The sequence below is a fragment of the Haliotis rufescens genome, unplaced genomic scaffold, assembly GCF_023055435.1.
Source record: "Haliotis rufescens isolate VD_foot unplaced genomic scaffold, xgHalRufe1.0.p SCAF_3, whole genome shotgun sequence".
NCBI classification, from domain to species: domain Eukaryota; kingdom Metazoa; phylum Mollusca; class Gastropoda; order Lepetellida; family Haliotidae; genus Haliotis; species Haliotis rufescens.
Window position 1 is genome coordinate 58,331,545 of NW_025964001.1, and position 27,762 is coordinate 58,359,306.

General features: G+C 41.0%; 2 protein-coding genes across 5 annotated transcripts in view; one reads left to right on the forward strand and one right to left on the reverse strand.

Moving 5' to 3' along the window:
• LOC124151122 (transmembrane protein 260-like) overlaps positions 1-27,762 on the reverse strand; it is a 53,692-nt gene that overhangs the window by 15,821 nt on the left and 10,109 nt on the right. For 2 of the 4 annotated variants that reach the window (XM_048403150.1, XM_048403148.1), the window contains exons 2-11: positions 16,789-16,920; positions 15,003-15,139; positions 12,371-12,402; positions 10,880-11,031; positions 7,958-8,138; positions 6,569-6,682; positions 4,440-4,619; positions 3,635-3,675; positions 2,747-2,830; positions 879-999 (exon numbers count right to left, since the gene is read on the reverse strand). In XM_048403150.1, coding sequence (XP_048259107.1) covers positions 879-999; positions 2,747-2,830; positions 3,635-3,675; positions 4,440-4,619; positions 6,569-6,682; positions 7,958-8,138; positions 10,880-11,031; positions 12,371-12,402; positions 15,003-15,139; positions 16,789-16,886 — 1,140 coding nt within the window. In that variant the 5' untranslated portion in view covers positions 16,887-16,920. Of the gene's footprint in view, positions 1-878; positions 1,000-2,746; positions 2,831-3,634; positions 3,676-4,439; positions 4,620-6,568; positions 6,683-7,957; positions 8,139-10,879; positions 11,032-12,370; positions 12,403-15,002; positions 15,140-16,788; positions 16,921-19,349; positions 19,460-22,686; positions 22,747-27,762 lie in introns of those variants that run through there. The other 2 variants (XM_048403151.1, XM_048403149.1) reach the window with 2 other exon arrangements.
• The window catches only part of LOC124151123 (UTP--glucose-1-phosphate uridylyltransferase-like), a 105,878-nt gene continuing 97,627 nt past the window's right edge, over positions 19,512-27,762 (forward strand). The window contains exon 1 of the mRNA XM_048403157.1: positions 19,512-19,611. Within this exon, the coding sequence (XP_048259114.1) occupies positions 19,603-19,611 (9 nt within the window). The 5' untranslated portion in view covers positions 19,512-19,602. The remainder of the gene's footprint in view (positions 19,612-27,762) is intronic.

Consider the following 27,762-nt stretch of genomic DNA (forward strand, 5'->3'; position numbering starts at 1 on the left):
GGGCAAACTCCCCTAAATCTGATCTCACATTGAGATGTACCAAACAACAATTTATTTTTCTCAAAGGCAGAAACACTTAATCTTTCTTACAGTTTGTTTGTTTGTTTGTTTGTTGTTTAACAAAGCATTCAGCAATATCCCAGCTATTACAGGGATCTGTAAATCATTGAGTATGGACCAGACAATCTAGTGATTGAAATCATGAGCATTGATCCACCGATTGGGATGCGATGACATGCATCAACCAAGTCAGCAAGCCTTACCACAAGCATAGTTGCTTTTTACAACAAGCATGGGTTGCTCTGAAGAGTGAGTGAGTGAGTGAGTATGGTTTTACGGCCCTTGCAATATTCCAGCAATATCACGGCGGGGGACACCAGAAATGGGCTTCACACATTGTACCCATGTCGGGAATCGAACCCGGGTCCTCGGCGTGACGAGCGAACGCTTTAACCACTAGGCTACCCGACCACCCCGGGTTGCTGAAGACCTTTTCTACCCCGGATCTTAACGGGTTCTTACAGTAGGTTATTAAGTAATATCAAAGGTATATTTACCTGGAAGCGGGAGAACAATGACATAATTTAATGTGTGCATTAATATATTGTGTCACACTGAGTGAGTGAGTGAGTGAGTGAGTGAGTGAGTGAGTGAGTGAGTGAGTGAGTGTGAGTGAGTGAGTGAGTGAGTGAGTGAGTGAGTGAGTGAGTGAGTGAGTGAGTGAGTGGAGTGAGTGAGTGAGTGAGTGAGTGAGTGAGTGAGTGGAGTGAGTGAGTGAGTGGGTGGGTGGGTGGAGTGAGTGGAGTGAGTGAGTGAGTGAGTGAGTGAGTGAGACCGCCGACCATTACATCACATCAGGGGGGTCAAGAACTACTCACCACCCCCAGCAGCAGGGGGTTCTTCACATCCAGATTGGCCCGCCAACCAAAGAAGACGATGTACGTGAAGAGCATCAGGTAGAAGATGCACACACTGGAAGACTTGTACTGCTGGGACAACCTGCACAAATACAGGACTAGGCATGAGAAGAATTTTAGAAATCACAAAAATTGAAATTCAAAATGAAATCACTTGTAAATACATATGCAAAGCTTGTGGAAACACACTGCATGTTTTTTTCAGCTCAGTTTTAGAAAAAAAACAGACAGAAAGATTATGCTGATCATTTATGACTTATGTAGTTTACAGTGCTCTTGACAGGCAAAATGGGATAACGATCATTCTTCTGTTCAAATTTAGGATTTCTTAAAATAATACTTTTCCTATCTCACACTATGCATTTTCCCCTTGTTTCGATCCTGGTGTGGAAACGCCCAAGAACAAAGTTTCCAGCTTCAAAAAACATTGGACCAGAACACATCCCAGCATCACAAGGGTCGCCAGCTAACAAACGGGTCACGCAATGTAATCCTATGAACTGCGACACTAGACGATCTGATCACCTGACATAACCTGCCACATCATTCTGTTTCTTAGAGCGGACAGTGCATGACCCATTTGTTTGGGTGGTGACCATGGTGATGTTGGGATGTGTTCATGTGATTTGTTTTTAAGAAGCTGGAAACTTTGTTCATGCATGTATCCTCATAGGATCAAAAGAAGAAGGAAGAAATGCATAGTGTGAGATAAGATTCAAAATTTGGAGTTTGGGAAAGCAATGCATACTTCAGGCGATGCAAACGTTTGGGTCTCATTACCATTCTTCAGGTTTAACAATTACCGTATTCGACGTAATAAGCGCCCAGGGCGCTCTCAAATTACAAATAGGGGGCTCTTATAAGACTATTATTTTGGTGAAAAAAACAGAGTTGAAAGATAAATTTCGTGATTTATGCGGACAGACTGAAATGTTTATGTACGACAGATATATTTTTCCAGAATTTAATTGCCCATAATTAAGGGTGCATATAACACACGATTGCGTATTATACGCGAATAACTAAGTCTTGTGTACATTGATCAATCGAAATGGGTGCTAATTGGGATTGATCACTAGCTAATATGTTAGCAATTATCGCCATGGGCGCTTATTACATCGAATACGGTAATATTACTTTACAGAAAGATGAATTGTGAACAGGCATAATGCATGTATGATGCAACTTGAACAATAAACATCCAACTAGGTATTAGGTGAGGTGAAATGGGGTTTAATGTCGCGTCCAAGATTATTGCACATATACAGTGACGTGCATGCACGTGTGTGTATGTGTGTGTGTGGCTGCTTGTACTAGTCCGGACTGATGCCAATTTATAGTGCTAGCTCACTGAGATACCATGCCGCTGTTTAACATGAATACCCCACTCAGACACAGTATACTGACTCTGAGCCGACCAGTCCTTGTTTAAGCCCCTTTATGCCAAGCGCCAGACAGGGTAACAATAAGTACCATCTTTTAACATCTTTTGGCATGACTCAGCCGGGGATCGAACCCCGGACCTTCCACTCTCCGGGTAGACACTCTACCACTAGACCATGGAAGAGGTCTCCAACTAGGTATTTGGGTCGAGGAGCAATTTTAATGTAACCGCTGGCTAGGCTTAGGACCATTTTTGGATGTTACAGAGTATTATGAATGTTAGAATGTTTTTTGAATCTGGAAACATTTCTGGGCGCTTCCACATCAGGATCCAAAGAAGGAGAAATGCACAGTCTGAGATAGGATTTGTTTTAAAATTATCAATATTGGGATCACCCTTAAAATGTCCCTTGCTCGATAGGAAAATGAATCTGAAGTATCCCTACCGTTTGACAGCAGCAATGACAGAGAATATGGCCAGCAGGTACCCGACCGGTGTCAGATCTGTGTATATGTGCTCCAGGTATAACCTACAAGGGAACAAACACAGCAATAAATCAAGTGTTTCTGTGTCACTGTTTCAGGAAAGAATACAAATATTTATTCTTGATGAGGTCAATATTCGAAAACAAGGACCCTATGACCCGACCCCTGAGAAAGTCTAACCGGATCAAGGCCGAAGGAATCGGGTTCGAGGGTCCTTGTTTTCTCATATTAACGTCATTCGTTTTGTTATACCGAAATTCAATTTAAAGTTAATGAAGTCATTAGGTGAGGTGAGGTGAAATGGGGTTTAACGTCGCGTCCAAGATTATTGCACTTATATAGCGACGTGCATGTACGTGTGTGTGTTTGTGTGGCTGCTTGTACTAGTCCGGACTGATGCCGATTTATAGTGCTAGCTCACTGAGAAACCATGCCGCAGTTTAACATGAATACCCAACCCAGACACAGTATACTGACTCCAAGCCGACCAGTCCTTGTTTTAGCCCCTTAATGCCGAGCGCCAGACAGGGGTACAACAAGTACCATCTCTTAACGTCTTTTGGTATGACGCGGCCGGGGATCGAACCCCAGACCTTCTGCTCTCCAGGCGGACGCTTTACCACTAGGCCACGGAGGCTGTCTCCCAGATGGGACTCAACGCAACAAAGTACTAGAATCTGTACTTTACTAAGAAAGTGTTATCCCAAATACAAAAAGAGTGATTGCATGAGTTGGGTGTAAACAAACACTGAAATTAATAATCTTAAAGATTAGTTTAGAATATCTATATGTTAATATTTAACCATAAAGTTTGAGCATGCTTGTCACAGGAGTACACATACACCCACCTGAGACCATATAGCAACCCCTGCCCTGTGTGATCCTTTAGCTGAAAAATAAAGACAAATAATTCTTTCTTAATTTTATATTAGTTATTGGTGTAGTCATGTTACAATCATAAAAAAACATCATTGAAAATCTGTTCTCATAATATCGTGCATTTACTGTAAAGCATGTAAAGTAGATATTATTTTTAGTAATAATTAAACTATCGCTACATGTTTTAGCACCATTTACTGGCATTATGAACATCAACCCACGTTATGAGTGAGTGAGTGAGTGAGTGAGTGAGTGAGTGAGTGAGTGAGTGAGTGAGTGAGTGAGTGAGTGAGTGAGTGAGTGAGTGGAGTGAGTGAGTGAGTGAGTGAGTTGGGTTTAACGCCAGTTTTAACAGTATTCCAGTTATATCACGGCGTGTCAGCTTAATGTCGGAGGAAAGCCCGAAGTGATGCAGGTCTCAGACGTTTACCACTTCGGTGAAACCCACGAGCACGGGTATGGTGCTGACAAACCTAGAAACATAATCGGGGCGAACAGGGATTCGAACCCACAATCATAGGTTTCTGCACAGCGAATCACGGCGCCTTAGACAACTGGGCCACCCGTGCCCCCATCAGGGTATGATAACAGCAAACAAGGCACAGAACCAATAACAATAATAATAATAAACAAACCTGAAAAAAACTTGTTATGAGGCAGAAGGCCCTTCTTTTCAAGATTTGTTGTTATTATTATTAGTTACACGGCCCTGTGAACCAAATCACCAAGCCTGACCAATTACGACCAGTGGGGCTTGCCACCAAGTGTACCCACCAAGTCAAAAGTCCCGTACTCCATCCTCAGCAGGTGTGTGACGAAGCCCATGGTCGTGCGCTGATCCCCCCACGTCCACCGCGCCGCCCGGGTGTACGCAGACACGGGGAGGTACACGTAGGGGAGCAGACCCAGACACAGCGTCACAGACAACTTCAACACCATCCCTACGGTCAACGCCTGCAACAATCCATATGGATCAAATAATGCACAACACTCACTGATGTTGACCTGAAACTCTGGGATACACAAAGACGATGGGCAAAATGATACTGATGAACAGTTTTCACTTAGGAAGTATTGAATTCATCATAATGTAAATACCTAAGGTTTAAAAAATAAAAGAATTGGTTCTCAGGCAATGGCTTCTGAAAATAAAGTGCGGATGGGCAGACTTGTTTTTTTGTGTATTTTTTTCATGTACATTCAACCTGGGAAAGGGCTGCCTACATAAATGTATTCCTTGATGAAAAAAAAAATGGAATACAGTTTTGGACAACCATTGGACTACCAGTGCATAATACATGCATACAATGAACGTTGATATTATTTCACAATGTACCGACACCGGAAGATGCATGTCAACAAATTAGTACGGAAGTACACAAGTTGGTCCTATGATTACTCTATCTGGCGATAAAAGTGTTCATTGTGTATCTGGATTTCATACAATTTTGTTTAGAGTAATTTCGGCAGAATCGTGTATGATATGGTCAGCAAATCACATAAACTCACCATGAACTCGCCTTGAAATAAACATTAGAGAGATAGAGATAAAAAGTCTTCTGTCTTCCTATCAATTCCTATGAAATTTGTTTTCAGTTTGACATTAAGTATTTATAAAACAAAATCACCCATAGATCGGGGAGAAAATGTGTGAACAGCTAATTGCTATTTCAAGCTTATTTTACGAGACAAATACAAATGTAATCTTAATCTCTGTGTACGAAACATTGTCTGGCATACAGTACACAAATACCATTTAATCTGTAGATCATCATGTCTGGTGATGTTTTATCATAAATTTCATGTTTACATTGACCAAATTTGCCAACGGCAAAACAAGCATACAAACTCCTATTGCTGCCATGACCATAACACGAGATGTGCAGTAAAGCAGTGAGCATGTAAAGGGAAGTAATTGCGTGCTGTATTGGATCGCATTGTTTCTAAGTATTGAAGAATTTAACACAGAATATTTAAGGATTTTGTATAATTTTTTAAAATGGAAATAAAAACAAAACGTGTGGCAGACTTTGTGATGAAGCGGCGGTGCCTGAGAAACAAGACTATTTTTTTATAGCCTAATGAGAATCAAAATAAGTTATTTTATTCTTTTCACATGGAACATCTTATTGAAATATGTGTTGTTGTTGAAACAATATCAGACAACAGATGCCAGTCCATAATCTCACTGAAACTTTTGTCTTTGGCCTACTTGCACAAAGACATCTCAGCAATGACTATTGTAACTCCAATTGCTTAATACTGGCATACAATAGTTGTAGCACTACTTTGTGAAGTGTGCGCTGTATAAGAGAAACCATTTCCCCTGGGATTACCAGCGATTGTAAACCCTGACATGAGGTGACATACCGAGGGGGCCGTAGGCCGTAGGCCCCCGAGGTATGTCACCGAATGTGGCAATCGCTGGTAATCCCGAGGAGAAATAGTTTGTTCAACTTATAAACCGACTCATCGCATAGAGAACGTTTTTAATTAAATAACTGTACTAAAAACTCTCAAATGTATAACCTGTATCGGAGATGAAATATTGCATGAAACCAGTGACCTCAGCACGTGGGTTTCGTAACCGAGGCGAAATCTGCACGTGCGTCTCGCAACGGAGGCGAAATCTGCACGTGCGTCTCGCAACGGAGGCGAAATCTGCACGTGCATCTCGCAATGGCACGAAATCTGTACGTGCTTCTCGTAGGCTGTTCGTAGTTTTTGTTCTATCAAGGGTTTACAATGATTGTAAGCCCTCCTGCGAGTTGTTACAATCGTTGTAATACCTCCTACAAAGTGTTACCACAACTTCAAAAACTCCATATCGAGTTACACAAACAGCCAGTAGGTTTATAAGGTCAAGTAAACCCGTGCAGGTTTCACATAGAGGCTGGTCTGACCTGTGCTGTGTAGAGGATAGTGAAGGCCCAGGGCACGACACACACGATGTACAGGACACACGTGTGTTGGTTGCACAGACTCAGGCCACAGCAGAAAGAACCCAGAAGAGCAAGCTGAAACAAGGACACTGATTACATGCTGGACACGTGATGGACGGAGAGTGTACTGGTCATCAGTCACTAGGTTTGTTTGTTTGTTTGTTTGTTTATCGCTCCACTCAGCAATATTCCAGCTATATGATGGCGGTCTGAAAATAATCAAGTCTGGACGAGACAATCAAGTGATTGACATCATGAGCATTGATCTCCGCAATAAAAAACGATGATATGCATCAACCAAGTCAGCGAGCCTGACCACTCGATCCCGTCACCTCTTACGACAAGCAAAGTTGCCTTTTACGGCAAGCATGGGTTGCTGAAGACCTATTCTACCTTGGATCTTCACATGAGCAAGCCAATATGCAGAGGCAAAAAACATTTCTTGACACACTGATACAGTTAATCAAATTCATTGTTTCTTAAATGGACAGATGTTTCCGAAATGTATGGAATGACTGACAACTCAAACCCCATCAACATTTAACCCATGGAAGTCATAACAGAAACTATCCCAATTTTTTAAATCGCCCGATAAATCGAGGATGTAAACATGATATTGTGATATGTATAGTGGAAAGATCGGACCTCAATTTACAGAATACCCGTAACAACTGACACTCTTATCCATTACATACTGTAAATTGTGAAATTAATGCATTTCCAAAAGAATGCGACGAGTGGACCCTAGCCAAAAATGCGACTCAATATGAATGCGACACCCCCTCCTCTCAAGCATCAGTGGATTTCAATCTAAAGATGTCCTCAGTCAGGTTTATCCACACCTTAATCCAACCTTACATTAATCCTCACCTTAATCCAACCTTACATTAATCCAATCACACACCAAACAGCACCGCTTGTTAGCGCTGAGTAAAGTACTTCCGCAAAAACAATACATGCGCGCTGGCTCATGTCGGCCTTTGACGCAGTCGCAAAAAACAAAGGGTGGCGTCTGTCTGGACTTGCAGGTGTGATCAGTGATGACATAAGTGAGTAGAACTCTTGTCTTTACCCCAGCAGTGACAATTCACAGGACGTAATTAGTGTTTGAATGACTTTGTTTATATACTTTATATCATGTATATACAAGTGCTGGTCAATAAACAGTGGTGTGGAATACATCAGCGTATGTCTAAATTGGTATTTTTGCTATCCAGAATGTCTTATTGTTGATATAAATGCTATGTTTAAAAATGCGATCAAAGACCACACGCATTTTTCGCATTTAGTTCACGCTCGCTTTAATTTCAAGATTTACAGTACATCATGAAACTAGATGTGGAAAGTTACCGTCTGAAGGCGTGTCTTGTTGCCTTGACTCTGTTCGAACATGACAGCCAGCATCATGAGCAGTGCTACAAACAGGTTGTTGAGTGCGAACACCTCGGCCGTCACTGCCCACGTCCAGGTGAGTCGACTGAAGGAGAAGACGGTGACGGCCAGGACACCAGCTGATGACCAGCATGTCAGTCTGTCAGGGTGGTCATAATCAATACAGAAATCAATAAACAGATCAATATAATCAATATATAGATAATGGAATTAATGTACAGAAGAGTTATTCTTATTGAACTGATTGAGTGAGTGAGTGAGTGAGTGAGTGAGTGAGTGAGTGAGTGAGTGAGTGAGTGAGTGAGTGAGTGAGTGAGTGAGTGAGTGAGTGAGTGAGTGAGTGAGTGAGTGAGTGAGTGAGTGAGTGAGTGAGTGAGTGAGTATGGTTTTACGCCGCTTTTAGCACTATTCAAGCTATATCACGGTGGGGGACACCAGAAATGGGCTTCACACATTGTACCCATGTCGGGAATCGAACCCGGGTCTTCGGCGTGACGAGCGAACGCTTTAACCACTAGGCTACCCGACCGCCCCTTTGAACTGATTGACAAACATGTAGCGAGGAAAAGATTAATTATTCCAAATTACAAACTTTTTATTCAAAGCCCCAAACCAAATTGACTGCAAAGTTTATAAGAAGGAAAATCTGAAATGGGCGTTCTACACAAGTGTTTATTGTATCCAGAGAACGAGCCAGTATTTAGAAAAACAGTTGTGCAAACTAGGGCTGGGACGGGATACTCGGGTACCCGGGTCGGGTGGGTACTGAGTAGGACCCGGGTACCCACAGGACTACCCGGACCCGTGGTTAGTCACGTGATATATTGTTTAATGACAAAAAAAGTCTTGAACTCTATGGTTACACTACAAGCCGCTAATGTTCGCATTTCTTTCTGACTATGCATCCATTCCTTCTGATTTTTCATATGGTTGAATAAAGATATAACTTAATTCAGCTTCAGTGTATGAATGACCAGATTGTTCAAAACATGTATCTAAATACGTTTTGCCAGGCCTATGCTAAAAATGTTCCCAATCGGACATTTTGAGACATCTCCTGAGGCCAACAGTGGGTACCTGGGTAGGGTCGGGTAATAGTGGGGTGGGTACCCGGGTAGTAAATTTGGACTCGTCCCAGCCCTAGTGCAAACTACCCAAGTCATAAAGTCAACAAAAACATCTGATACAGGGGCAGACAACTGTAAATAAAGGGTGGGTCAAACTCGGGGTGTCATTGACTGGAAATGTTAGCATCGATATATCGACTCCAAAGTATCACAATATAGATCAACAATTAAGACCTGCAATTAATCAACTTCATACTGAAATTGAACAAGGCACATCCTAAATGTTTAAGGCCAGACACGGCACCTTAAATTAACATAATTGCTTCAATATGTCAAAATCGAGATTTGATTTTTTTCGCATATATAATACATGTACTTTGTGATGCAACATGTTTTTTTACGATATTGTGTACATTTACTGAATAAAAAACGTTATTAAAATCATAATGTGTGGTATTGTTTTTAAATATGATCGTAATCAATGTGGAAAAACCTGAACTTTCACCCATGACAACGCCCCCGCAGCTGTAACGAACCCCTTCATGTTATACATCGATAGAAAGCTGATCGTTTCCGCCATCTTTCTGTGCAAAAACATTCTAAATATAGATATTCCACGTGAGGCTATTGTCGGTTTTTCCCGCGAGTCATTCGTACGTAAATTACCATTTAAGGAGAAATATCCCGTAATGCAACATTCGGGAATATTCGTTCGATCCAAATAAAGTAAAACGTATCCCACAATGCACCATTCGGCTTAGCAACAAAACACCGGTCTTTTCCGGTAGGTATACAAAATGGCGGCTGCTTTGCGAAAAGATTGACAGGCAAACATCGTTTTTGATATTTTCTTAACTGAAAATTGTTGTATTTCGATACGGTGACATCCATTGGCCCAACCACTGCACCTCCCTCCAGGACTTGTTTCAAAGTTCTGGTAATCTAAGGATAAAAATAATCTTAACTCCCTTTAAGAGAATACTTAGGTCTTTGTACTGCTAAGATCCCATTGCACCAAGACGATTGCAACGCTCATACTTAACAACTAACTTACAACAGTTGCATGGCTAAGATCAATTTGTGGAATAAGGATCTGGTGTCATCACATACATCTAACTATACATGTTCGTAGTTATCTTCCCAAGGCAAGGGGGTTAACTGACTATAAAAGTCTAGTTTCAACCCTTGCCGAACTAGGCTGGAATTATGGAGTTATATTTTAGCTGGACTAACGAGTCTATGCATAGTCCAATTAAAATCACTTGACAAAATCAACATCAGGTTCGTAAACTGCCGTGCAGATTTTGGTTGATTGCAGGATTTGCAAAGCATGTGTACCGCCACCTTGGTGTCAACAGATATTTTTCCAAATCTTTTCATGTTTCAAATCAAGGTGCTCACATAATTTGATGCACTTTGCAAAGTAAGACCCATTTTATCACACTATAGATCTTGATTATTGATCAGGTGGACGCCGCCATTTTGTTTGAAGCAAATGCAAGTGATATGAGAGTTGGAATCTAATTGGTCAATAGGAGGGACAAAGAAGGGACGTAACTTGTAAGAGCCACTGGTGGCGCTACAATTAAGTCCAGAAACTGCGGTCTAGTTCGGCAAGGGTGGAAACTCGACTATTACAGCCAGTTAACTCCCTTGCCTTGGGAAGATGGTTCGAAGTATTTTAAATTCGGTGATGTCTGTATTATGAAGATAATGTATAAGGATCCCAACACCATTAGGATTATGTGACAAATCATCAACTCTCATGTCTAATTTCAACACTGATGACACAAAGCAACAACTGTTTCCTCACCTCTCTACGACCACAAACAGCACTCCTGCAACGACGGCTGATGTGAGGGCGGTCAGCAAGTTGATTCGCCACGCCGGATTACCAAAGGGAAAGAACTCCAGCATGCACTGCGCCAGCACCGTGAACAGGGGGTAACCTGGGGGATGTGCTACCTGTCAGGAAGAGTGAGTGAGTGAGTGAGTGAGTGGGTGGGTGAGTGAGTGAGTGAGTGAGTGAGTGAGTGAGTGAGTGAGTGAGTGAGTGAGTGAGTGAGTGAGTGAGTGACTGAGGGTGGGTGAGTGAGTGAGTGAGTGAGTGAGTGAGTGAGTGAGTGAGTGAGAGTGAGTGAGTGAGTGACTGAGGGTGGGTGGGTGAGTGAGTGAGTGAGTGAGTGAGTGAGTGAGTGAGTGAGTGATATTCCACCATTATCCTACACCATTATCATTACACTAGAAATGGGCTTTACACATTGTACGCATGTGGGGAATCGAACCCAGGCCTAGCATGACATATGAACGCCTTAACATCGAGGCTACCCCACCGCCCTGTCAGGAAGAGCAGAGGGAAGCTTTTGCAAAATGTTTGCTAAGGAAAATGGTGGAAATTCAAATTGTGACAACTCTAGAAAAGGCAAGATACTCTTAGAAGTATTGGTGAGACCATCTGTCCCAAATAAACTATGACTAGATTACATTTTGTGGATGTCCACTTTTTGTGATGTTCTAGCCTCAAGTCAAATACACTGTATATGTAATAATGAATGTATTTAAAAAACAGCAAAGGAGTGAGTGAGTCAGTATGGTTTCACGCCGCTTTTAGCAACATTCCAGCAATATCACGGCGGGGGACACCACAAAAGGGCTTCATACATTGTAACCTTGATGGGAATCGAACCCAGGTCTTTGGCGTGATGAGCGAACGCTTTAACCACTAGGCTTAGTAACCCGAATGCATCAGAAATGCAGAAAATACGCAGTAAAATAAAATCCAAGCGTATCAAATACGCAAGGAACATTACAGATACGCTACAAAAATACAACTTGTGTGTATCATCAAGATATTGTGAAGTAACCCTGCGTATTCGATTAGCAAATCAGCAACTTTTTTTGAAATTATAAACGGATATTCCGTTAACCTTGCCAAACTCCATGATGCCAGTTACATCATGATCATTTGCCATCACACTTTCTTGTGGAAGTATCGTGGTATTTTGGAGTCCGATAAAGCTCTTGAACCCACACGACACCAGTTTGCAGGGACTAGATGAATAGTGTTTTTAACTATTTAACTTAAATACCCACATGTGTAAAAACTAGTTGGTAACAGAAATTTGAATTCCCAGATTGAATTACTGATAACCAATGATTTTAAAATGCATGCGTAAAATACCCACAACACCAAAAGCATATCTGGAGCTCTGGAACGCTTTAACCACTAGGCTACCCCATGGATATGATGGACCCTATTGGGGATTCATATTTATAATGAAAAGGAATAACATTTCATACTTACACCGAATTCACTAGCAGCCACGATGAGTTCACCTGCAGAAAGTTCAATTTCATGATTTTCAAAGATACTTCTTAAACATTTCCATGTTATGTTTTGTGTTAATGCAATAAACAAAGCGAGACCTATTCTGGCTTTTAAGAATACCATTCATTTCACCATAAAACTGTTTATCAAGAAGAAATTTATTAAGTCATATATATTCTGCTCAAGTTTATTTTTCATCTCCCTGGTAGAGAAATAGGGTTTAACGTCGCGTCCAAGATTATTGCACTTATATAGCGACATGCATGCACGTGTATGTGTGGCTGCTTGTACTAGTCCGGACTGATGCTGATTTATAGTGCTAGCACACTGAGATACCATGCCGCAGTTTAACATGAATACCCCACTCAGACACAGTATACTGACTCCGAGCCGACCAATCCTTGTTTTAGCCCCTTAAAGCCGAGCGCCAGACAGAGTAACAACAAGTACCATCTTTTAACGTCTTTTGGTATGACGCGGCTGGGGATCGAACCCCGAACCTTCCGCTCTCCGGGCAGACGCTCTACCATTAGACCACGTAGGCGGTCTCTCCCTGGTAGAAGTTAATATTTTGGAGACATAAAAAGCATACTGCTAAAAACCTACATGGACATTGCTAACTGTTCACATCTAATTGAGCATCAACAAGTATTTCTTTTTTAATACTTAGATGGTGTGGGGATCAAACAATTGAAGTTGTTAGCTTGTGAGTAGTGAGTGAGTGAGTATGGTTTTAAGCCGCTTTTAGCAATATTCCAGCAATATCACTGCGGGGGACACCAGAAATGGGCTTCACACATTCTACCCATGTCGGGAATCAAACCTGGGTCTTCGGCGTGACGAGCGAACGCTTTAACCACTAGGCTACCCGACCGCCCCTAGCTTGTGAGTAAGTATGAGTGAGTGTTGTTTGATGCAGCCATTAGCAATTATTCCAGCTTTATTAAAGCGTCATGGAAATATTCAAATATGGATGAGGCAAATCAGTGACTGAAAGAATGAGCACCTATCAACATCATTGGTCCATGACACACAATCAAGTCACAGAGCATAGCGACCTGTTACCAACTTTATCAGGGGGGGCTCTATTGACAAGCATGAACACCTATCCACATCATTGGTCCATGACACACAATCAAGTCACAGAGCATAGCGACCTGTTACCAACTTTAGCAGGGAGGGCTCTATTGACAAGCATGAACACCTATCCACATCATTGGTCCATGACACACAATCAAGTCACAGAGCATAGCGACCTGTTACCAACTTTATCAGGGGGGGCTCTATTGACAAGCATGAACACCTATCCACATCATTGGTCCATGACACACAATCAAGTCACAGAGCATAGCGACCTGTTACCAACTTTAGCAGGGAGGGCTCTATTGACAAGCATGAACACCTATCCACATCATTGGTCCATGACACACAATCAAGTCACAGAGCATAGCGACCTGTTACCAACTTTAGCAGGGAGGGCTCTATTGACAAGCATGAACACCTATCCACATCATTGGTCCATGACACACAATCAAGTCACAGGGAATAGCCACCTGTTACCCACTTTAGCAGGGAGGGCTCTAATGACAAGCATGAACACCTATCCACTATTCTGATGGGGGAAAGTGGTAAGATTGCTTACCTGAGTCACCTGGTAAGGAGGGATGTAGTGTTAAAAAATGTTCAAGTTATGGCCCGGAAATGAACCTTACCCTCGCTTGAGATGAAGTCGAAATTGTTTCCATGGAAATTTAGGAAAACTTTAAGGCACCAGTTGAGCTGATGAGCAATGCAAATGCCAAGTTTATTAGAAAAATATTGTATGGTTTTCAAGTTATGGCTCGGAATAGGGTGGGAACACCAACGACTATGGGAAAACGCCCCCCCAAAATGTTTCCACTCCAATTGAGGGAGGGGGGGGGGGAAATGATGGGAGTTGTTGGGTGTGTGTGGGAGAAGACATAACAATCCATGTCATAGGGGTCCAAGACATTCAATCAGAGCATGACCTTCTATGACAATATAAAGTTTTATTCTGACCATATTTTCTGGTGGCCTTTACGTTATCCCATGATGGAGTTATCTCCCTTCATATTCCATACAATATCACTTCCAGTTTCGTTCGACACTCAAGGTTTGTTTGTATCCTTGCATTCATTTCATTCTCTGTTGTGTAGGTCTATAAATTCTATGAGATTGTGACATAATGGCGTGACGTGGTGGGGCAGTTAGTTTGGGTAACATGAGTGAGTGAGTATGGTTTTATGCCGCTTTTAGCAATAATTCAGCAATATCACGGCGGGGGACACCAGAAATGGGCTTCACACATTGTACCCATGTCGGGAATCGAACCCGGGTCTTCGGCGTGACGAGCGAACGCTTTAACCACTAGGCTACCCGACCGCCCCTAGTTTGGGTAACGAGGGAGAGAGTGATGGCGTGTTACGGAGGGCTGAACATATTGCGTCTCTGTGTGTGATATTGTCAGTTGTGTCCGTTGCTTGTACTGCAGACTTATATACGTAGAATAAATGTACAGATTGTTTCCTACAACCAGCACGAAGTAGTGTGAGCTTATTCTGAAGGGGTAAAGACAGGAGCATCTTACCTGAATCCCCCCCTGGTAAGGAGGGATGCAGTGTTTGCAGGTACACCCCAAAAACAACCACTGCAACTGTAACAGGTTTCCACAGTGAGGATAGGACATCCACTGCCACAACTGAATCTCTGCAGTTAGCCGTTTTCCTTCAATAATTAAAGAAACAGACTAGATTAGTTGTTGTCATGGTGATGAATTGTTTTCTACATAATTTGCTTTGTGAATAAATGGAAACAATAAAAAATGCATGTAGTATCATAATTGAGTGCGTGAGTATGGTTTTACGCCGCTTTTAGCAATATTCCAGCAGGGGGCACCAGAAATGGGCTTCACCCATTTTACCCATTTCGGGAATCGAACCTGGGTCTTCGGCGTGACAAGCGAACGCTTTAACCACGAGGCTACCCGACCGCCCCTGTCGTATCATAATTTGAGATGGGTCTTACTTGTATTCAAGATGGCATTAAAAATCAGTGAATGTTTGAGGTTTCTATTCTATTTTTAGTTGTCTATTCTAAGTGAACACACAATGATGACAAAACACACCAGACAGAAATGTACTTCTGATATATTACTCTGTATGAATTGTAAAGGTGTATCGATAATACATGGCAACCGTCCAGGGCCTGATGACGTCTACTACAGCAACACTAGTTGACATAGATGGATTGTACATGAGTGAGTGCGTGAGTGAGTTGGGTTTAACACCGCTTTTAACAGTATTCCAGTTATATCACAGTGTGTCAGCTTAATGTGGAAGGAAAGCCCAAAGTGTTGCAGGTCTCAGACATTTACCACTTCGGTGAAACCCACAAGCACGGGTATGGTACTGACAAACCTAGAAACATAATCAGGATGAACTGGGATTCGACCCCACAATCACAGGTTCCTGGCATGCCCAAGGGATGCAACTCTGCACAGCGAATCGCGGCGCCTTAGACGACTGGGCCACCCGTGCCCCCGGATTGTACATGATGTAAAACTACAGTTAATTGTAGATTAAAGAATAACCACTTTTATACATCATTTCATGACTGACCAGCTTAACCTTGATCCATTTATCTGACTCTCAAACTTTACATGTTTACACATCTGCTGCCTTCAAATAGGTTTGCTTTTATGCGAACAATTTCCACAAGACAAGCCCTTGCATATATTGTTACTTCGTCAATAAATCTTTCAGGGTCTCACACAAACCCATCTTCCCGAGGCAAGAGAGTTAACTGACTTTAAAAGTCCAGTTACCACCCTTGCCGAACTAAGCTGGAATTACTGGGCTCGATCATAGCGCCACCAGTGGCTATTACCAGTTATGTGCCTTCTAAGCCTACCAATCAGGTTCCACCTCTCGTATCACTTGCGTTTGCTTCACACAAAATGGTGGCGCCCAGTCAGGACGATCTGATCGATAATCAGGAAATTATATTGTGATAAATCAGGTCTTACATTGCGAAATGCATCAGATTTGGAAAATATCTGCTGACAACGAGTTTGCAGTGCACATGTTTTAGCAAATCCTGCAATAGATCGAAATCTGCACGACAGTTAACGAACTGGATTTCGATTTCGGTGCGCGATTTTGATTGGACTATGCATAGACTCGTTAGTCCAGCCAAAATGTAACTCCATAATACCAGCCTAGTTCGGCAAGGGTGGAAACTGAATTTTTATAGTCAGTTAACTCTCTTGCCTTGGGAACATGGCCTGGTTCGGCAAGGGTGGAAACTGGACTTTTATAGTCAGTTATCTCCCTTGCCTCGGGAAGATGACACAAATCTATCTTCACATAACTCACCCATGTCTGGGGTTCAGAGAGCTCATTAGCTTCAGGTCCGATGCCTCCAGCTGACTTTGAGAGGCATCCTTCTTCTTCTTCTTCATAGCCTTCGCCATCGGAAGACTTGGTCAGAAACTGTAAACGTTCAGCCTGCATATGAGAAATTATTATATCAAATAAACTTGTAGTTAACAGTGATCCCGTTTACCGGTAATTACCAGTTTTGTTACCGCTAAAATTAGGCTTGGACCGGTAATTCATGCGACTGCCAGTCCCTGTGGACTGGCAAATAAAGTACCTTGTAAAACTTCAATGTTGAACAAAACAACAGTGATACACATGTAAGCATATTTTCCGAACGAAGTCAGCTTGTCTGTTACCATCAGGGTTTCCCCATGTCGATTTATAGTGCAAGGAAATAACATTTAGCTTTGCTTCAAGGTTAAAAATATATTTGTAGTGACTTTGCCTTGAAATATTAAAAAAAAAAAAAAATTGTGACTGAACCTTGTGTGAATGATGTGTAGATCTAACTAAGTTACTTGAGAGATGACTTCATTGCATTGGTGAGGTGAAATGGTGTTTAACGTCGCATCCAAGATTATTGCACTTATATAGCGACGTGCATGCACGTGTGTGTGTGTGTGGCTGCTTGTACTAGTCCGGACTGATGCCAATTTATAGTGCTAGCTCACTGAGATACCATGCCGCAGTTTAACATGAATACCCCACTCAGACACAGTATACTGACTCCGAGCCGACCAGTCCTTGTTTTTGCTCCTTAATGCTGAGCGCCAGACAGGGTAACAACAAGTACCATCTTTTAACGTCTTTTGGTATGACGAGGACGGGGATCGAACCCTGGACCTTCCGCTCTCCGGGCGGATGCTCTACCACTAGACCACGGAGGCGGTTTCATTGCATTGAACATGATGTTGAAAGAATTATGACCAGGTAATTTTCATACGTTTTTTTATTTGTTGAAGTTGGGACTAACAAAAATAAGAGGGGACTGGTATTTTTAGAGTTACCAGTCCACTAGGACTGGCAGTTTCAAAATCCAGCGGGAACACTGAGATAAGTGAAACAAGTCATATTGCCAAGTGCGGCTTTAAACAACAACAACAAATGCTAGCCATGATGTGCTCGAGCTCTATTTCCGCAGTATGTTATTTTTCCAGAAACTATCAATGTGTTGATTTCTATTGTCTATCATCCAAAACTGTCTCCCACAGGAGATATCGCTTGGGTGAGATCAAGCGATATCTACACTGTAGATTTCGCTGAAATGAAATTGCATCACAATGCTTTGCAGACCATTGTGACGTCATTGGTTACCACGACGTCACAATCAAATGACAACACTAATGGCTCTGCTACTGAAGCTGTTAGCAGTACTTTGTACACTTAAGACACTGCTTATTACTGTCTACAAACTGAAAAGGTTGCAAGAATGATGTTAGATGATGAATAAAATCTCACCCTCGTGTCTTTTGATATCAATTATATCAACCATTGTTGATAAAAGTGGAAAAACTCCTCCTCAAGCCTCGGAGATTTTCCACTTTTATCAACTTGTGTTGATATAGTTGATATAAAAAGACGTTCGGGAGAGATTCTCTATTTACATGCGCATGAAACTTGTCACATATGATGTTCCAGCATATCTTCAAACTAGGTACGTCCACACGTCTCACAGCTTTACAAATGTACAACAAATATCTCATTCTGACAAATGATGCAATGTATCCTTACCCCCAACTTTGGAAATAGACCAATATCTTATCAAATGAGTGAGACATTTTTTCCAAACACCGTAAGTGGGTCTGTTTTGTGTTAACAAACCAATCAGATTCTTGTGCTCTCCAATTTGTTTTATGCTACATGTAGATCTATATATCTAACAGAAACTGAAACCAATCAGCAATATCTTAGTGGAATTCACAAACTATTAAAAAATGGTATATTATTGAGTTGAGTCAAACGACCCTTATTGGTAGTTGAATCACAGGACTTTTTATTGAAATTCATGCTTAGTCATGGCCCAAACCACCCTTCTGAAATATAGGACAATTTTATCATTTTAAAGGCCTAGAATGTGTGTAGCATCCAAAATTCTGAATATCATAAAAATAAAGAGTTGAATCCCCTATATAATTTTACAAGACAGGGTCGTCATGTTTATTGCTGGTAAAATAAAATTTTGCTGCAGCTATCGTCACAATTTAACATGACCATACTAATCAGAGACTGTTTAATTTATGAAATACAATAACGACAGATGAGTTAGATTAGGCCTATACGTTTCGTTGTCTAAATCAAAATAATTTTCTTTATGAAAATCAGCATCACGCATCTCGCGTTATTATTATGGGGCTATCGAGTGTCATCAGTAATCGATTTGTTATCTCACACTTTACTAGACTCGTCGTCGAGTGATAAAAGTCTACCGGCTCTCCTCTGTTCGAATAGCGGTGTTAGTGCACGGAGGCTTAGTTTGACGACATTCGAGGAACCTTGCGTTATTTATACGTGTCCCAAAAGTAAAACTTCGAGGACAAACATATTATGAAAATGACCTGTGTATTTCTCCGTTAAACTGTCAGCATGCATAGTGTTGCCATCATTGTTTACGTCCTCAACGTGTAAACTTTGCAGTTGGGCATTGAATTGGGATTACGGCCTTGACCTTCGAAAGCACCGATTTTGTTACACGGTTCCTTATTGGTGAATGAGTAAATATACGTCCTTGACCCTGCTCGTCTCACCTTCACCTCCAGTGCGAATCCGTCAATGTTATAAGAATTCCATCTAACTTGCATAGTAGGAATCATGGCAAATGTAAGTATTTAAGTCAGTTTGCAAGATATAACGTCTATAAAGAAATTTGGTCGTTCGATTTATCGGACGTATAACTGATGGTAAGCAATGGCACCCATAATGGCACCTAATTTCGTGAGGTTACGCCAAATTGTTTTCGGTCCCTAAATGCGTCATTAGAAATTACCTGAGCGAAGTGTCATTCGACAGGTGGTAATTATAGTCAGATGATTATGGCACTGGGAGTACAACCTCACAACGAAAACGTCTAGCATCATTTTCACCATATGACAGCATCTCAATAACACCATGACTATCCAATGTTTATTGGAGCTGTTAAAAAACAGCCTTTGCTAAGGGCTGTTGTAGTCGTTGGTATCGGCACAGGTACTGCAGAAATGTACCCCAGGTACTGTAATACACTCAAGTAATAATGAGAGGTCTGGGAATGAGATAACAAATACATTATCCACCAAAAAATCCCCCAAAATAACCCAATCACCCATAACAACCCAGTCACAAAAGATACATCATGAATATCATAATGTTTTGTTGTATTTTGAGTATGTTTTGCCAAAAATGTCAAGAGGATAAAATTCCTTAGACTTTCTACGCAACCTACATCGTAAGACATATCACTGATCACATTCATAATTATAGGCCTGAATGTTTTACCCAACACTATCCTGGTGTAAGCGGCTTTTGACGAGACAACGTTAAACTATGCACAGTGCAATTATAATTCAGGATATTTCATTTTCACTTCCCTGTATACAATGTCAGTCAAATTATGATTTATTATTCAAATGGTATGGAAATAGATTTTTCAGATGAATTATCGCATTCACGAAAGTGTACACTCTTCTGTCATTACAATTGAGTGTAATGTGATTTCGACAGTTGCACGTGGAGCTGTTAATCCTCATAGTATATCGATGTTCATTCAATGTCTAGAATTCATGAAGAAATAAGATTAACATATTTCAAGGTCAAACTTTCAACAAATGCAACATCATTCACTTCCTAAGACACTTGCCTTCAAATCCGTGTACTTAAATTTTCAGTCATGCAACTTTGTAGATCTATGTACTTATCAGGGTGGAATCATTGTGAGGGTACAGATAATCTTTAATGGTCCAGTTTACGACTCAATCAGTTAATATATTGTTGCACAATCTATAAGGGATGTGTCTTTATACATGAATCATGTTACATTTGTCGTTAGATCACGAGGCATGCACTTTGCTGAAGTGTGATGCAGTTTTGGATTTAGAATCTATTAGGAGTGAGTGAGTTGTGTTTAACGCTGCTTTTAACAGTATTACAGTTATATCGCGGCGTGTCAGCTTTATGTGGGAGGAAAGCCTGAAGTGATGCAGGTCTCAGACGTTTATCACTTTGGTGAAACCCACGAGCACGGGTATGGTGCTGACAAACCTAGAAACATAATCGGGGTGAACCGGGATTCAAACCCACAATCATAGGTTTCTGGCGTGTCCTCGGGACGCAACTCTGCACAGCGAATCACGGCGCCTTAGACGACTGGGCCACCCGTGCCCCCAATCTATTAGGAAAACACAATGGGACAGCCTGTTGCTCTGTGAAACAACAATTTATTATGAAGTTTATTTATAGGGACCACAAGAGGTATGGTTAACGGGGCAACTTACATTGGGATAACACATAAGAATAAGTACCAGCATAGCTTTTCCTACCCAAATCTTCTTAAGTCAAAAACTGTGAAAGTGGTAAGTCACTAACTCGTTAATTCTGAATTCATTAATGAATATGTCATGAGGCCCACATGACCAATATAGACTAATGTTCAGTCTCTGAAATGAAAATATTTTAAGATTTCTTTGTTAATTTGTCTTTTAATATGTAATAGAAAGGAACCTAGAGAATCTCTACATTTTCAGAAAATGAAGAAATCTAGACTTGCCAAAGTATTTGAAGACTTACTTGGGTGTTTTAGAATATTTAGTTTCACTTGTTTGGGTCTGTATGAGAGGGGCGGTCGGGTAGCCTAGTGGTTAAAGCGTTCGCTCGTCACGCCGAAGACCCGGGTTCGATTCCCGACATGGGTACAATGTGTGAAGCCCATTTCTGGTGTCCTCAGCTGTGATATTGCTGGAATATTGCTAAAAGCGGAGTAAAACCATACTCACTATGAACTATGAACTAGAGACTATGAAATTTATTATGTTGTCAGTTTAATCCCAGCCCAAAACCTGGGATTGTGACCTGGACATTGTGACTTCAGTAATGTCCCACAGGGAGAACAATACATGTTTGTATAGATGCATGTGTAAGCTTATCTACATGCTCAAACTTGCATGTTATCTACAACATTGTACAAGGGCTGGGACGGGTAACTCGGGTACTCAGGTCGTGTGGGTCCTGAGTAGGACCCGGGTACCCACAGTACTACCCGGACCCGTGGTTAGTCAAGTGACATATTGTTTAATGACAAAAACTCACTAGGGGGCGGTCGGGTAGCCTAGTGGTTAAAGCGTTCGCTCGTCACGCCGAAGACCCGGGTTCGATTCCCGACATGGATACAATGTGTGAAGCCCATTTCTGGTGTCCTCTGCTGTGATATTGCTTGAATATTGCTAAAAGCGGCGTAAAACCATACTCACTCACTCACTCACTCACTAGAGCTCAGTGGTTACACTAAAGTCGCTAATGTTCCCATTTCTTTATGATGATGCACACATTCCTTTTGACTTGTATATGTTTGAGTAAAGATAAAGCTTTAGTCAACTTCAGTGTACGCATGATTCGATCGTTTCATAAGAGACCATATATCTATTTTGCCAGGGCTACAGTTAAACTATTCGCAATTAGACATTGTGTTCCCAACTCTTGAGACCTACAGCAGGTACCCGGGTAGGATCAGGTAATAGGGGGTTGGGTACCTGGGTAGTAAATTTGGACTCGTCCCAGCCTTATTATCTACGTGTAGATCTAAAGTATAGGATCTCAGTCAGCAGGCTACAATCAACTCTGTTGTGATTTCCATCGGTATGGTTTTTTTTATGAATGAACTTATTATGTTCTTTGTTCCGTAAAGAAGTATAGTTGGTAATTTACCTTGTGATTTGAAAGTTTTTGAAGTGATCAGTTTCTTTCTGCCACAGTAGATACAGGCATATGACTCTGACAGGGAGACCAACCTTGGGGATAGTTATAAATAGCATGTCATAGTGATATGCTATTGTTACAAGGTCGCTATCATGTCTGGGTCAACAGTTTGAAAAATATGAGTGGACTTGAGAAGGGAGGTAACCATTGTATTCTCCCCACAGGATTAAACATCAATGCTTCCTCCCACACTAAAGTACTCATGGAAATGAAAAAAACCTGTTTTGCTGGATTTAATAATCGACACAAAGCATTATGTAGTTGTAAATATGAAATAAGAAAACAACTGGAAAAGTACTAGTCTGGATATGCTAGTTTTTGCTCAATACAAAATGTACTTTACAGGAGGTAATTTGTAGGCACTTTCAACATTCAAAAATAAAACTAAGTCCAAATTGACATGGCAGAAACAGGCTATAGGCATTATGCAAATTAGCCTGGAAAAAAGTTATCAAAACAACAATAAAAATAACAGCTATGTTTATGTACATAATAATAATGACATGTAAGTTTTGACGATGATTCACTATCCCACAATGCCACTCACAAATCACATGCACGTGGGTTTCAAGCACCTGTTTTCATCTGTCGTCAAGGTGTCATAGGTCATGGACATTCACCTTGATCTACTAACACCTGGTTATGCTCAGTTTCACAATAGTCTGTTTTGTTCATATTTTTACACACTTTTACGTGTAAAAAGACATAAAAACCTTTGATACGCTGTATTTGTGCCAAGGCCCAATTAGTACTACTTGAGTTGTTTGAATATTTATATATTTTGTATATTAACTGCATTTATTTGAAATCTGAGAACGAAAAAACAGTTTTTTTTCATTTCCGTGAGTACTTTAGGGCTGGGACGAGTCCAAAATTACTACCCGGGTACCCACACCACTAATACCCGACTCTACCCGGGTACCCACTGTAGGTCTCAGGAGCAGTCTCAAAATGTCCAACTGGGAACATTTTTAGCATAGCCCTGGCAAAATGTAATTAGATACATGTATTAAACAATCTGGTCATTCAAACACTGAATTTGACTTAAGTTATATGTTTATTCAACCTGTGAAAAATCAGAAGGAATGGGTGCATAGTCAGAAAAAAATGTGAACATTAGTGACTTGTAGTGTAACCATAGAGTTCTAGATAATTTTTGTCATTAAACAATATATCATTTGACTAACCACGGGTCCGGGTAGTCCTGTGGGTACCCGGGTCCTACTCAGTACCCACCCGACCCAGGTAACCGAGTTACCCGTCCCAGCCCTATCCCACACCTTTATGCTTATCAATGATTATATAAATTGTTTTACTTAATCACAGCGTGACAATCTGTACTTTGTGGTAGACTTGCCCAATTCTGCTTGACCTGTGCACTTCTGACCACCTGACTGTCCCTCTCGAGCCACACTGAACAATTCACAACATTCATGGCAATAGCAAGGAGTGAGTTTGTTACACTTTTTGTTGTTTGGACTGCCTTAGTGGTGTTGTGGGGAGAGCCTCTGCCCAGAAAAAAGCCAGTGGTTCAATCCCTGGCCTTCGCACATAAGGACGTTAAAAGACAGCAGGGCTCTTGACATTAAGGGGATCCCAAATATACCACTTTCTAAAGGGCATTGTGTGTTCAAATGACAGTTTGCCCATATTGTCATGAAAATAACTTGGCTATTCTGTACCTTTGTTTATCAGCATATATAAGTAATCTAATCGTTAAAGAGGCGGTCGGGTAGCCTGGTGGTTAAAGCGTTCGCTCGTCACGCCGAAGACCCGGGTTCGATTCCCGACATGGGTACAATGTGTGAAGCCCATTTCTGGTGTCCTCCGCCGGGATATTGCTGGAATATTGCTAAAAGCGGCGTAATACCATACTCACTCACTCACTCACTCTAATCGTTAAAGGACTGCCTCCGTGGTCTAGTGGTAGAGTGTCCACCCGGAGAGCGGAAGCTCTGGGGTTCGATCCCTGACTGCGTCATACTAAAAGATGTTAAAAGATGGTACTTACCCTGTCTGGCGCTTTGCATTAATGGGCTAAAACAAGGACTGATCGGCTCGGTGTCAGTATACTGTGTCTGAGTGGGGTATTCATGTTAAAACTGCGGCATGGTATCTCAGTGGGCTAGCACTATAAATCGGCATCAGTCCGGACTAGTACAAGCAGCCACACACATACATGCATACACGTCGCTATATAAGTGAACACAGTGTTATATCCCTCACATATCATCTCATTTTTTTGTTGGGTGGTTAGGATGACTTACAAATTCACTTTTTGGTTTCATACCCATGAAAAAACATTCAATTAGACATGACCAGGGATCGAACTTCAGCCTATTGAATAGAAATTTATATCTGCAATGTTATCAAAAATTCTGAAATTTCTGGTTGTAAGCATGTCTATGGCAGACATAACACAAGCTAAAAAAATTCAATTTATACATATTGAACATGTCATTTGGGCCCTTTACTCAGACAGGTATTCATTCACTACGGTCGAGCCCAGGAATTCCCACATGTTCAGCAAGGGTGGAAACTGGACTTTTAAAGTCAGTTAACTTGCTTGCCTCAGGAAGATGATTTCTGGTGTCCCCCGCCGTGATATTGCTGGAATATTGCTAAAAGCGGCGTAAAACCATACTCACTCACTCACTCACTCACTAGTGTAGTAGTCATACAGTACTTGCATAGCTGCTTCTGGGCCAAGCTCCTCACAGTGATAGCCCGTTTGCGGAGCTCTCTATACTATCGCTGCCACCAGTCAAAACTCCCCACTGTGATAGGTGGCCCCAACCATGCTTGGAGTTGAACTCCGAATGACCGTTATGTTTACAAACAAGTGACGACAGTCGTGACGCCGAATACACTTACCGCTGCTAAATTACTTTCTTTGTTTGTCAATTTGAATTTCTATTTCATTAAAACTATCATATATTTGATATAGTAAGAATGTAAGGGAGAAGTTGGTTGATATTCTGTTAGTCTGCAATCTCGAACCAATCTGATTATCAAAACAAAGTAAATTCATCTGGAAAACATGGTCAGTCGTAAACCTATTCAAAAATCACTATGATGGCATTCCGAAAGACATAAACAAAAGTATGAACATCACTACATTTGGGGCTAGAGGACAAATTTCAAGATTCTTTTAATGGCCGCGCCCACACTGGTGGCAGCGATGTTACCGAGAGTGTAACGAAGGTGTCACACATTGGGAAGGAGCTTGCTTCTGGGTTTCTGAAGGGAGGTAACTCTTTGGGGCTTGAGGCTTACAAATGATCTGGAGACTCAGAACATGGTGTATGAGCTGGGATATTGCTTGAGATAAATTACTTTGGAACATTTTAAATTTTTTATAAGATTTTGGAAAATTGTAAGCATTATTATGATCTTCCTCTTCTTTATCATTGACCTGATAAATATAATGTTGTCATTCTGATTACATTTCAGTGTTAGAAACCAACAGTTTTAGTCCACTTGTCCTTATAATGATAACATATAGCAAAACCCTTAAAGAGGGCAAATTTCAACTAGTCCTCATGATACCTTAAATATTGGTCAGTTTGGCAAGGACTGTGGGACTAGTGCCAATTTCTAATGCTGCTTTTACACTTCAAAATAAGCTAGGTTGCTACGCTGGTTTTGTTTTGTTCGAAACCCTGTTTCTATGATGGCCAACTACTGTAAGGTTAGGCTGTGTTAGGTACATATTTTATATGGGCTCCACTGCCTCCCTGGTCTAGTGGATGGAGTGTCTGTCTGGAGAGTGGAAGGTATGTGGTTCAATCCTCAGGCTGTGTCATATCAAAAGACATTAAATGATGGTACTTGTTGCTAGCCTGCCTGACACACTCAGCATTAAGGTGATATATATATATACCGTATTTGACATAATAAGCGCCCCGCTCTAATAAGCATCCACAGCAATATTTGCTAGTGTATGGGCTAGTGAACAATCCCAATTGGCACTCCTTCCAATTGATCAATGTACACAAGACTTATTTTTTCTATATGCACCCTTAATCATGGGCAATTAAATTCTGGAAACATATATCTGTCGTACATAAACATTTCAGGCTGTCAGCATAAACCACAAAATTTATCTTTCAACAATAATATTCTAATAAGAGCCCCCTATTTCTAATTTTGAGGGCACCTTGGGCGTTTCTTACGTTGAATACGGTGTATATATATATAAACTTTTTTATATTTTTGTTTTTAAGTAGGGCTGTTACAATTCACTCGTGTATTCAGTGAATCAGACCGCATCCCTTCATGAATTGAATTTGTTATTCGTGGATGCAAGAATTGAATATTTATGAAAAAAATAAAATGAGTGTTTTTTAATTAAAAATATCCATAAGAACTAATTATATCCATACATAGATTTCTTCATAGATATTCATATTTAATTTGACAGTAATGTGGTCACTGGTCATTGTCGCATTTTAGCAGATACGACTACCTGGATAAGTGCAGTATATAAATGTATAATATATTAATAATCATTAACACTGTCAACATGGTCAAACCATATCCAAAAATTCATTTTGTTATTGTTTCACTGAATATAATAAATAATACATCAACTGATACTGACCTGTTATTGTATTCGTGAATAAATATTCATATCCGTTACCCTATAGCGTATTCATTGCAGCCGTAGTTTTTAGTGTGCATGTATGTATATACCAGATACTCATGATACAGGAAACAAAAAAACTGAAAATATTATTTTACTGGGGGCCAATGACTTCTTGCATCTATTATTTTTATAATTACACCTTGGACTGTTATTACAGTGAGGTCATAGTGAGTGAGTGAGTGAGTGAGTTGGGTTTAACGCCGCTTTTAACACTATTCCAGTTATATCGCGGCGTGTCAGCTTAATGTGGGAGGAAAGCCCGAAGTGATGCAGGTGTCATAAGATCAGGCGGTTAGGATCAGCAGGTTAGGCCGTGTTGAGGTGTTAAATGTGCCACAAAGGTTTGGAACAATCCTCAAGTTCTCGGGTACTGGGGG